Source organism: Gorilla gorilla, chromosome 3 (genome assembly GCF_029281585.2).
Source record: "Gorilla gorilla gorilla isolate KB3781 chromosome 3, NHGRI_mGorGor1-v2.1_pri, whole genome shotgun sequence".
Lineage (NCBI taxonomy): Eukaryota > Metazoa > Chordata > Mammalia > Primates > Hominidae > Gorilla > Gorilla gorilla.
The window spans coordinates 123,371,821-123,385,000 of NC_073227.2; the positions used below are offsets into that span (position 1 = coordinate 123,371,821).

General features: G+C 37.6%; 1 protein-coding gene across 10 annotated transcripts in view; it reads right to left on the reverse strand.

Moving 5' to 3' along the window:
- The window catches only part of SLC9B2 (solute carrier family 9 member B2), a 58,657-nt gene that overhangs the window by 22,273 nt on the left and 23,204 nt on the right, over positions 1-13,180 (reverse strand). For all 10 annotated transcript variants that reach the window (XR_004070119.3, XM_004040219.5, XM_031010094.3 and 7 more), the window contains 5 exons: positions 9,224-9,366; positions 7,882-8,009; positions 6,057-6,232; positions 3,389-3,495; positions 1,800-1,949 (listed from right to left, as the gene is read on the reverse strand). Coding sequence is in view for 9 of the 10 variants with exons in the window: in XM_004040219.5 (XP_004040267.2) it covers positions 1,800-1,949; positions 3,389-3,495; positions 6,057-6,232; positions 7,882-8,009; positions 9,224-9,366 (704 nt within the window). In the remaining variant the exon portion in view is untranslated. The remainder of the gene's footprint in view (positions 1-1,799; positions 1,950-3,388; positions 3,496-6,056; positions 6,233-7,881; positions 8,010-9,223; positions 9,367-13,180) is intronic.

The following is a 13,180-nucleotide window of genomic DNA, read 5'->3' on the forward strand; positions in this document are numbered from 1 at the left end:
CTTTCCCTCCTTTTTCTTTCTGTGCTCTTATCCAGTGCCCACTTGCAGGAGGTATCAGTCTCTCCTTGATTTCCCTGTTGCTAAAACTACTTTTTTATGCTCTGTTTCAAATGATATTGCTCCTTCTCATTGTTTATTCTTTTTATCCTATCATTTATGAATTTAGAAGCTGAATTTTAAACTGCAAAAGTTTAGAATTGTTTAAATACACATGGTGTTACTCAAACAGATGTCAAAATATAAAATTGTGTCATGCACAATAATGCTACAGTTGTACTACAGCATAGTACAACTCACCTTGGAGTCAAATTAATCTGAGCTTAAATCTCCGTGCCATTTTCTAATTGTGTGACCTTGGACATGTTATTTAAGTCTTTCTGATTTACAGCTTCTATAAGGTAGAAATCATAATACTTTTCAAAGGTGTTTTTGTGAAAATAAATGACCATATCCACTTAGTGCCTCATACAGAGCCATACAGCGTAGCAATAAAAATTTATTAATTCCTTTTTCTCTTTTGACCCATGACAGTATAATATAATGAGTTGATTTCAATTTGCAAAGATTTTTAAAGAGGTGGTGACAGAACGCATTTCTGTCACACTGTTGATATGAGAATGAATGTTATTTACCCACAGTGAATGCTGTCTATGGAAGATCCCCACAGAGATCCACTTAATTGAGTTATGATTATATATCTCATCTCAAAATTTGTAACGTTTCCATATTTTCCATATGGCATTATTTTAATTATTTAAGTTTAATTATTTTGAACAGTTGTCTTCAGGCTTTGTAAGATTATCACAAAATGATATAGCTGCATTTATTTTAGGTCACCGACATCTTCATTAAGCAGAATAGCATACGATCCTATCAAGTTCAAATCTATAAAAATGAATCTGAAAATTAAAATAAATAAATGACAACTAGTGAACTTCCATAATACATATAAACCAAATGAATATTCTTAATAATCTTGAAAATCAATATGAAAAACCAAAGCAACCTTATAAAAATGGCAAAGGCTTTTGAACAAACTGGGTAGTAATCATATGAAAACATGATTAGCATTGCCCATAAAGAAATGAAAATCAGAATAATAATGAGATATATTTTTAATTCATAATATCAGCAAAATATCTCGAAGACAGATCAGAAAAACAGATCCTCTCACATAATATTGGTAAAAATATAAATTGGTACAGTCTTTTAAAAGATCATATTGATATTATCAAAAGTATAAATGTGAGTACTCTTTCCTAGAGCAATCTGATTTCTAGAAATTTGTTGTATGAACTAAAATATATACTATATTTTATTGATTTTAAGACACATATTTTTATATTTTAACATTTCTGAAATTAGAATGTTATGTTATCGTTTAATTGGCACTATTTTTTTCTTTCTTGGTGTCATATAAAATAATTGTGTTTTTTAGAATTGACAGACTCAGATGAAATATGGTATGTAAGGATATATTATTGAAGCACTGTTTATCTTGGCAGAAAACTAGAAACAACGTAAATATCTATAAAATGCAATACTCCGTAGCCATTACAAAGAATAAGGAAGGCATTACGGTAGTATGACCGTGATATATTTTAAGTAAAGACATCAAGTTATAGATTGATGTGTAAGGGGAAAAAAAAGATGAACATTGGGTGTACATTTGTATATGCACATAAGATAGCTTTTATAATGAAATATTTTATTAATTTGATGCTAAGAAAGTATCTGGAAAGCCAACTTAATCTCATTAGAAAAGAGTCATGAGCAGAAAAACTTAAAATGAAATTCACCTTTTCGCTGGTCCATCCCATGCCTGCAAGGAAAGCCATGACCAACGTGCACAGTCCTCCTGATCCAGGGAAACCAAAATGCACACTGCTGAACACAGCTAGCACAGACAACCCCAACACAAGGAAAGTTCTCTTACACACAAGTTTGTCCTTTAGGAGAAAAAAATTCATTTGCTCAATTATTTCAAATCCCTGATTTTTAATGATTGATTTTTTCCATATCTAGGATTTAGAAAGAAAATAAAAATTAAAATGTCTGTATAAATAGACAAAACAAGTGCACTATATAACATTTACTTTCTCTTCTTAAACAAAAGCAGAGTTAGCACACTGCAATGGTGAGCTCTTCTTTCAGGAACACCAATTCTCTCCTCTACAGTTATCAATGCAGAATTTCACAGCACTTAATGAAGTAGCAGAAAAAAAGTACATGAGCTTTGGAGCTGGACAGACCAAGGTTAAATTTAGTTTTTAATACATTGTTGGTGTATGTAGTAGCCACATTACTTAACCTCTCCAAGCTTTGTTTCCTGAAAGCATTTACATCATAGGGTTTGTGTGAAGGTTAAATATATATCTCTATTATTTTCAGGCTCTATGTTTACTGTTTTAAATTTGACACCCCCTTGGTTTTTCTAAATCTTTGAAAACCAGGAAGCTTTAAGAGGTTCTAGACTGACAGTAGTTTTTGTTGCTGTTGTTTTAAAGTCTAAGAATTGTGTACTTTTTTTCCCTTTACTTTTCCCTGTCCAGGCTTTTAAACTTCTTGATCACTTTAGAAAGTAGGTCTTTAAAAGTGCTTGACTTGGCAAAGGCATGCAAGCTCTGAAGGTGAATTACCTGAGTTCATTCCCAGTTCCACCGCTTTCTAGCTATGTGACCTTGTTCAAGTCACTTATCCTGCCTAAGCCTCAATTTCCTTATCAGTAAAATGGTCATAGTAATAGAAATCTCTTTATGAACTATTTTGTCGGTTGTACTAGAGCAGTGTTTTCCAATAGAATGTTTAGTGATGATGGAAATGTTCTGTATCTGCTATAGCCACGTGTAGCTAGTGGCTACTGTACTGAACAAAGTGGCACTAGATGATGATTGACTGATTTATGTATGTGTGTATGCATGTATGTATTAGATATGGGCTCTTGCTGTGTTGCCCAGACTGGACTCAAACTCCCAGAGGGATCCTTTTGCCTCAGCCTCCTGAGTGGCTGGGACTACCAGGCCTGGCTAGAATCTAAGGTATTTTGATACTAAAAAAGGGCACAAAAAAGCTATTATATATCTGGGTTTAGTTGAGTATCATGAACATTTAAAAAACTTGCATATCCTATTACTTTGGAACGATATTATTTGTTTTACAGTGGAATTTGAAATGTACAGAATATAATACGGGAACCCATTACAGGACTGCATTAAAATCTTCTATATTGAGCCCACTTCATAAATCTCATGGATAGCAGTAAGCAATTTTAAAATGAGGAACCATTTGCTCAAACATGTCCTTCACATCTGTCTTTGAAGGAAGTGTTCTAGAATGTTTTCCCAATGATATTTGAGAGCACAACTTTCCCACATATTATTTCTTTCACCTGGTCACGGCTTGGAAAGTACTGAATGAAAAATCCAAGAACAGATCCAGTTGCCACACCAATTACCACCTCCAAAACTCCTCTGAGGACATTAAAGACAGTAGAGCCTGAAAAATATATTAAAAAAACTTAGAGCTCTAAATCCAACAAATACACAGGTTTTATTCGACAATCATCAACATGAAGCATCTAATTACAAAGAAGAAACATTTTAAAGACAGTTTCTGCTTTCCATATTCTTAAATATGTAAGTAGAACCTACATTTTCCCCCATAGCATATAGGATTTAGGAAACTTTAATTTAAAAAAATTTTTTGTTAGCACATTGTGCAGAAAATTATATTAAAGTTTCTCCACACATAAAGCACTTCTTCACAGACTGTCCTAAGAAATATGTACTAACTGGTTTCTGTGGTCTCTTGTTATTATGGCAATCATTCTTCTTATCTAAATAAAATTACCTCTGAAGTAATTTTATTTAGCTAGGTTAGCTTTCTACCAGGTAATGCTATGACTGTTAAAAACATCTAGTTGTGATAGTAGCATTATGCTTAAGCTATTGTGGTAATAATTTACTATGAATGTGTAGAAAGTAGCTAATTAGCTTTAGTCTCTGGTATATTGAGGTGATAAAAAAAAAAAAAAAGTCTTGGGCCCCAGCCCTAAAAATCTGATTCAGTAAGTCTAGCAGGGCTCAGATCCAAAAGGTCTAAGGACCACACTTAGTTGGTGGGGGGGTTGGGCGGGGAGAGGAAACACAGCAGAGTCAACTAGGAAGGTTCTTGGAGCTGTAGCTTATGAAAACCCCACTGCCTCTTTCCTTTCTCCTCCCACCACCATGATTCTAATGCAAACTCTGTTGCTCTAAAGCTGTGGTTCCTATTCCAAGCTGCACTGGTTTCCACTCCCAAAGGTTCTGATTTAATTGTCTAAGATAGGACCTACATAAGAGTATTTTTAAAAATCGCCCAGGTAATTCTAGTGTGATGGTAAGGCTGAGAACAATTGTTTTTAAAGGTATATAACAGGAAAGTGGTAAGAATATAAATTTGGGTATGTGTAGTAGCATTAAAAATAGGAGTATGAATTTGACTTAATAGGTAAGAGAGCATCCTCAAAGGTTCTTGAACAAGAAAGTAATGTAATGAAAACAATGTTTTGAGAAAATCAATTTACCAGGGAATGGATGGAAGGCAGGCTCTGGAGCAATGAGACAGGGTGGGATTCTAGGTAACAGGCACAAATCATACACAATCACAGAATGGGGAGATAACTATAGGGAGATAATGAGAATGTATAACCTGCCAAGAAGATGTGTTCCCACTACAGAATCTGAAGCTAAACTTAGATTACAATTATACTTTGTCAATCATATAATGTTGCAAATTTTATATCCCAATTTTGAACATAAGATTAAGAAATGAACTTAAACTTGTGCTGTACCACAGGATAATAAAAGTGTTGAACTGCTTTTGGCCTTTTGGCTAAGATCAAGCGTACTATCTGTTCACATCAGTTTAATATAGGTGTTGAACAACAGTGGGAGAAAAAATAACTTAAGTTCCTCTTTTACTATACTTGAAAAAAAATACCTCAATTTCAGACACTTACTAAGTACTAACGGGACATCCATTAAAATCGTTGCTGTTATTACCCATAAAAAGCTGAAGAGGAGAGAAGAGAAATTTTTCTTATTTTAAAGGCATGCTGTTCCTTTCACTTGGACTGCTCTCTGTTATTTGTGCTCCTTGAAAAACCTACTCATATTTTGTGTGAAGTCTCCACACACCTTTTGTGTGAAGTCTCCACACACCTTTTGTGTGAAGTCTCCACACACCTTTTGTGTGAAGTCTCCACACACCTTTTGTGTGAAGTCTCCACACACCTTTTGTGTGAAGTCTCCACACACCTTTTGTGTGAAGTCTCCACACACCTTTTGTGTGAAGTCTCCACACACCTTTTGTGTGAAGTCTCCACACACCTTTTGTGTGAAGTCTCCACACACCTTTTGTGTGAAGTCTCCACACACCTTTTGTGTGAAGTCTCCACACACCTTTTGTGTGAAGTCTCCACACACCTTTTGTGTGAAGTCTCCACACACCTTTTGTGTGAAGTCTCCACACACCTTTTGTGTGAAGTCTCCACACACCTTTTGTGTGAAGTCTCCACACACCTTTTGTGTGAAGTCTCCACACACCTTTTGTGTGAAGTCTCCACACACCTTTTGTGTGAAGTCTCCACACACCTTTTGTGTGAAGTCTCCACACACCTTTTGTGTGAAGTCTCCACACACCTTTTGTGTGAAGTCTCCACACACCTTTTGTGTGAAGTCTCCACACACCTTTTGTGTGAAGTCTCCACACACCTTTTGTGTGAAGCCTGAACGTTCCTGGATCACTTCAAGCAGAAACTTTCTTTAAATCTTTCTACCTTGTACCGCCCCCGCCGTACTGCACCTACTGCATGCTACTTGAGCAGTCTCTAGAGGGAGCAAGAGAGTAAAGATAGACAGCTTCTGGCCCCCCCTTAGGTACAGAACTCTAAGTGTTCTTTTGCCTATTTTTAATTTGCCTTAATCAATTATCAAGCAAATATGTCATGCTTATAACATTTTAACCTACGTCCCTAGAGTGCAAGAGTAAAGCCTGTTGTGAACTGATTAGGTTACCTGTGGAAAAGGCTATGCCCAAGCAAGTGTTGAAGCCAGTGATGGCCAGAATGTCATCGAAGCTGCCAGCTGCCATTAGCAAGGTTGGGACACCCTTCTCAACACCATAGCCTCCTCCCTGCAAAAGGAGCATTGAAGGCACCACGACAGCTGGAGATACAGCACCTAAAACAAAACTAGGCAGACAGCATTTTAAACATTTATGATAACATCTTACTTATTACTATTTTGAAATTATAATACCCTCCACTTTTTAGGGGTTATACTTGGACAACTACAGTCTTTCTTTTTTTCTAAATTAAGAAAACAAACTTTAATAAGAATTGTTTTTTTTCTTTTTTTTATTATACTTTAAGTTTTAGGGTACATGTGTACAACGTGCAGGTTTGTTACATATGTATACATGTGCCATGTTGTTCTGCTGCACCCATTAACTCGTCATTTAACATTAGGTATATCTCCTAATGCTATCCCTCCCCCCCTCCCCCCACCCCACAACAGGCCCTGGTGTGTGATGTTCCCCTTCCTGTGTCCATGTGTTCTCATTGTTCATTTCCCACCTATGAGTGAGAACATGTGGTGTTTGGTTTTTTGTCCTTGCGATAGTTTGCTGAGAATGATGGTTTCCAGCTTCATCCATGCCCCTACAGAGGACATGAACTCATCCTTTTTTATGGCTGCATAGTATTCCATGGTGTATATGTGCCACATTTTCTTAATCCAGTCTATCATTGACAACTACAGTCTTTCAAATGGCAGAGAAGCATGAATCCAGAAAAACATGTATGTGTAAAACTTCTACAGAACACTGTTTTTCAAAATGTAGCCATAGACAACTTGCTTCAGACTACTTAGGTTGCCTAAAAAGATATATTTATTAGTGGTATAGAAGGCCTAATGAGGGTAGGCCCCAGGATGCTGGCTTTTTTAAACAAAAAAATTCATGTTATAAGGTTTGAAAATGCATGGACTTTCTGATTTGGAACCCAGTGATGCTGGGCCTTCTATTAGGGCTTGCTATGTCAAATAAGGCAACAGATTAGAAGAAAACGATATGACAGTCACATTGATACCAGTAACAACAGCAGTGGTAACAGCAGAAAGCATTTTACAGTATTTACTATGTACCAGACACCATTTTGAGCACTTTACACGTATTCACTAATTTAATCCTCACAACAACCCTATAAAATAGACAAAATCTATATTTTATAATTGAGGAAACTGAGGCACAGAGAGATGAAATACTTGTTAAAGATCACACACTGGAAAATCACAAGGCTGGGATTTGAATCCAGGGAGGAGAGTTCCAGAGTCTTAACCATGAGAAGAATTTCTTACCTCTTGCCTCTTATTAGCACTAAATTCTTACTAAGTCCTGTCTTATTTATTTACTTTGTGTGGCTCTTAACTGTTGGAAGTAAAGAACTGACAGTGGAACGAAGAGACAGCAGAACCGCCAAGTCATAATAGTCTGGTGACAGGAGGAAAACAATAGTAGCTGTTGATCACTGTTGCTGTGTTTATTATCCTTTGTGCAGACTTTAGGTGGAATCCGGTATCTCTTTAACAGGCATTGAATCAGGTGTAGGCAAAAGACCACGACTTCTTCAACAGTTTGAATAGTAGGTGCTAACTGTAGGAGTTAGCGCCTATTAACACATAAACTATGTTTTGAAGTCAGAATATTTAAATTATGCTGTAACATCTATGTTGCATTTTCTGATATCTATAAGAAAATTCTATTATGCATTCTCTTGTATGGAATCAGGGAAAGCCCTATATGTCCCTACATATTTTCATATGACAAAGAAACAATCATTACCCCAGTATAAATCCCCATTGCCATGGTAAACCCAGCAGGTAACGGGCAAGAAGAGCAGATGTGCACGCCTCCACAATACAGGGACCCATGGACAGTCTTACACAAACGCCCTTTAACTTCTTCAGGGCCTGAAATAGAAAAGTAGACATCCTAATATAATCCTCTGAAGATGTGCAGAGAAGATGACCTTGAATGCTTTCTCTTCAGTATATGGACCATGTCTGGGTCATCATGAGTTTTCAAGGTAATGAGTTGTATTTAACAAACATTTTAGCACTCCAAGTGTTTTCAGACAGCTTATTTGGTCCTCACTGCAACCTTATAAGATAGGTAATACTATTATTATCCCCATATTTTTAGATGTCCTCATCTGAAAAGGCACAGGCTAAAGTCATTTGCCCAAGATCATGAAACTGGTGAGTGATGGGGCCAGGTTTGAACCCAGGCAGGCTGCTTTCAGCATCTGTGTTCATAATCTCTAGCTAATTTAACATTCTCATTAGTTTTATTTATAATTTGTGGTCCCAGAATGAGACTAAAGCGAAAAGCCTGATCCCCCAAGAAAATTCATTCCTGTATTCAAAAACATACATGAAAAAAAAGCATTAAAAAGGCATACTTGACCCTCATTTTATATATTAGGCAGTTTCCTGAGCTAGTATACTTAGCCCTGAACACTTGTATAGGGCTTTGCAAACCAAAAATATGTTGTTTTCTCCCGTGAGCATTATTTATAACCCTGGTCTATATCTACGTCAGAGAAAAGTGGGGCCTTTATTCTTGGTGCTGGCCCCATAGACAGACTCTACCTTTCTCCAAGAAAGAGAATGAGACCGGCTGGGCGCAGTGGCTCATGCCTGTAATCCTAGCACTTTGGGAGGGGGAAGCAGGCAGATCACCTGAGGTCAGGAGTTTGAGACCAGCCTGGCCAACATGGCAAAACCCCATCTCTACTAAAAATACAAAAATTAGCCGGGTGTGGTAGTGCATGTCTGTAATCCCACCTACTTGGGAGGCCTGAGGCAGGAGAATCACTTGAACCCGGGAGACGGAGGTTGCAGTGAGCTGAGATCAAGCCACTGTACTCCAGCCTGGGTGACACAGCGAGACTCTGTCTCAAAAAAAAAAAAAAAGGAAAAAAATGAGACCACCTTTTAAGTTATTGCAAACCACAAGGTCTCACTTGCAAAACAATCCTCCATGAAATAAATTCTATTCTATTCTCAAGAATGTCATGCAAAGTGTCCACATCCATTTCCTAATGCTTAGTGATTCTGTTAGATACCTGAAGCACTGAAGAAGCAAAATTCCTCTTTAATAATGAGAAATTTACATTTCATACCTTTGAATCCAGACCAAGGCCAGCACGAACCAGGATGACAGACAGGGCTATGCTTCTCAAAGAGGAAGACCATTTGTGCTTGATCTGCACATTATCGTTGATGACTGGGATATTTCTGATGAGAAACCCTGCAAGCAGCATGCCTTGAACGAAGAAATCAAACATATCTAGTTAGTTTTCAAATACAGAAAATATTTTTAGTACTTTAATTTTATACAGACTACTATATAATCCCAGGAACCACTTCACTTATGCTTACAAGAAATTAAGTTAAACTTTTAAGTAAAAATTAGTATAATAAATTAAAGCAGCTAAGAAAATAATGTACAGATAAAAAGATAGATTATAATAATTAATATTCCCAAAATAACTGAACTTAAAAGGGAGACAAGATGCAGCATTTGGATAGAGAGTATGATCAAATTCTAAATATAAAATGTTTTAATACAACGCCAGCTCAGTCAGCCCTTTGCGTGCAAACAGCAAACAGCCCGTGAAATTATTTGCTATGTCAGATTACTTGAAGTATCAATAAATACTTATATGGATTCTATTTTACCTTCAGATTAGATAATTTCCTAAGAGACAGATAATCTACTTTGCAAAGGTTTTAGATGTCAATTATGATGAAATGGACATTGCCCTGTCATGTCAGCTGGTGACTCTTCTTTCACTCAGTCATTCAACTCTACTGAATGCCTTCAGTAGTTTAGACACTAGAGTACGTATCACACATATAATAATGGATTACATTTCAACAAGCTTTCAGCCTCTAGGGAACAAGACAAACGGACAATACCAATTTTATGAAGGCATGAGGGGGATGCTACATGAGCTGAGACAGGAAGGGGGATTTAGAGAAGGGGGAAGAGGATGAAGAAACGGCTAGGGGAGTTGAGAAGTTTCTGGAAAAGACAGTAGTTTATTCAAAGGTAAAAGAAAAAGTGACTCATTCTGAAAACTGCAAGTAGTTGAGTGTAACTGAGGAAACTGAGTAGTTAGTGAGGGAATTCTGCCTTCATTGATACCACATGCCCACACAAAGGGAAAGGTTTCTGTGAGAGACTGTGAGCCTCTTCCCTCCATGCTTCTCCAGCAGTGCCCTCTTCTCACCTTGTCCCTATAAGCACCACACTTCAAACAACTAAATAAATTTACTGAAGTTAGGTTATTTTGTGATGCAAGATGGGAGAAGAGAGACAACCTGCTGCACATGAAAGCATCACTCCAGGTATCTCTCATCACTGCCATTTATCTACGGGAAAGGCTCTAAGTTCTGAATGCTGTAGCAGTGGTCTTTCTGGAATGTTTATTGGGCAACAATATGAACAGGCTTGGTTTTTGGAAGAAATAATGATGAGTTATATATGCACATGGTAAAATTAAGACATTGCTGACAAAATGTAAAGTGACAAGTACATACTGTACCCCAACTGCAACCTTCCATCTTCATTCCTGAATGTTTTTCACTGTTAAGGGTCTTCTGTGCCCTTCCAGAAAGTTTCTGTACCTATTCAAGTGTATTTCTGTGTGTATAAGCTCTTTAATGCTGGACACAAATAGGACACTTATACACTGCTGTATGGCTTGGGTTTTCTCCCATTTAATAATATATCCTGGACATTTTCCCACTGAAGCACATATATATTTGCTTTATTCTCTTTTAATAACTGGAATAGTATCTCACTGTTTGGAAGTTCCATAATTTTTGGACCACTAATAATAGATTTTAAGAAACTTTTCAGGTTTTTCATTATAAACAGTGCTGAAATGAGCACAATTCATACATCAAGTATTTAAGTGCCTGCTACATGCTAGCCCTGTATGAGATCCTAGTAACAAAGAGGTGAGCTAGACCAGCAGTCCACAGCCTTTTTGGCACCAGGGACCAGTGTCGTGGAAGACGATTTTTCCACTGATGGCAGGGGGAATGGTTTCAGGATGAAGCTTTCCACCTCAGATCATCAGGCATTAATTAGGTTCTCATAAGGAGCACACAACCTAGATTCCTTGAATGTGCAGTTCACAATAGAACTCATGCTCCTATGAGAATCTAATGTCACTGCTGATCTGACAAGAGGCAGAGCTCAGGCAGTAATGCTCGCTCACCTCCTGCCACGGCCCGGGGCTTGGGCACCCCTGAGCTAGACTAATGTGGTCCTTGTCCATATGGAGCTTATATATTTGTAGGTTTACATTAACTATATTCATATTATAATTTCAAACAGTGGAAATGTTAGGCCCTATGGTATAGGTATATGTCATTTTTATATATATTGATGGCTTAACAGCCAAAAATACTGCACTAATGCTTACATTCCATTATCATTACAATAGCTCTTTAATGAAATTTAAAATGTGTGTCTAAGCCACTCCTAAATTAACTATGGCATTCAATGACCTGAAATCAAATGGAATATCCTAAGAAGAACTCAAAACTATGTTAAGAGGTTTTTTTGTTTTGGGGGATATAAGGGGACTTTTTTTTTTTTTTTTTTTTGAGACAGGGTCTTGATATGTTGCCCAGGTTGGTCTCAAACTCCTGGGCTCAGCGATTCACCCACCTTAGACTCCCAAGGTGCTGGGATTACAGGTATGAGCCACTGCTCTCTCTTGGCCTGAGAGAGCATTTTTCATTCCTGAAATGAACGTGACAGCAGCTTCCCTGGGACACTGTTTCCTTTGCTAGTGGTCTGGTTGATGTAATGTGACCACCCGATTTTGATTTGGCATGTGTCCCCACTCTTGCCTCTAGGGCCTCCCCTGGTCATGGAGGAAAGAACATCTTCCTGGATAGAGGAGTGTTGTTCTCTTAAAATTTTGTATTATGAAAATTATCAACACATGGCTAATCTCATTTCATCCACTCCCAAGTTTTTTTTTTTATTATTTGTGTTATGGAAATTTTTTCAATAATGATTTTTCTTCTCTTCCAAAGGGAAGCCATTTTCAAATTCATTTCAGGAATCAAAAATGCTCACTCATACTCCGTCCCTGGCAATCACTTCAATTAAACTCTTAAAAATATAGAATAGGCAACCATCACATATATTTTGTCTTAATAAGTTTCCTTTATGGATTCAGATAATGCTTCAGTTTTGGATACTGGCCTTAATATAATAAGAACCAGTAAACTTTCTTCCTCTATGCAAGTATACAACTATAAAAAAGAATGGTGAAATATGTATATAATTTTTGAGAATGATTTCAGTTACCTTAGGAGATTTCATTTTATCACAAATCCCAAGACTTTACATCTTTTTGCAACATGGTATATTTTGTTTTTGCAATAGGCATGGAGTGAAAAAAAGACAAATGGGGTGTAATGGGCATTTTCATGTGTCTAGAACAACAGTCTTCAACACAGGTTGCATATTAGAATCGTCTGGAGAGCTTTTTAAAACTTCTGATGTCCAGGCCATATTCCATTTCAATTAATTCAGAATCTCTGGGGTAAGACCTAGGCATCAGCTTTTTTTTTTTTTTTTTTTTCTTTTTTTGAGATGGAGTCTCGCTCTGTCGCCAGGCTGGAGTGCAGTGGTGCGGTTTCGGCTCACTGCAACCTCTGCCTGCTGGGTTCAAGCGATTCTCCTGCCTCAGCCTCTTGAGTAGCTGGGGCTACAGGTGTGGGCCAACCATGCCTGGCTAATTTTTTGTATTTTTAGTAGAGACAGGGTTTCACCATGTTGGGCAGGATAGTCTTGATCTCCTGACCTCGTGATCTGCCCGCCTCGGCCTCCCAAACCAGCAGCTTTTTAAAGACAGGTGATTCCTGGCCTGGCATGGTGGCTCACACCTGTAATCCCAGCACTTTGGGAAGCCAAGATACGAGGATTGCTTGAGCCCAGGAGTTCAAGACCTGCCTGAGCCATAAAGTGAGACCCCGTCTCTGCAAAAATAAAAAAGGTGTAGGGACATGTGCCTGTAGTCCCAGCTACTGGGAAGGCTGAGGCAGGA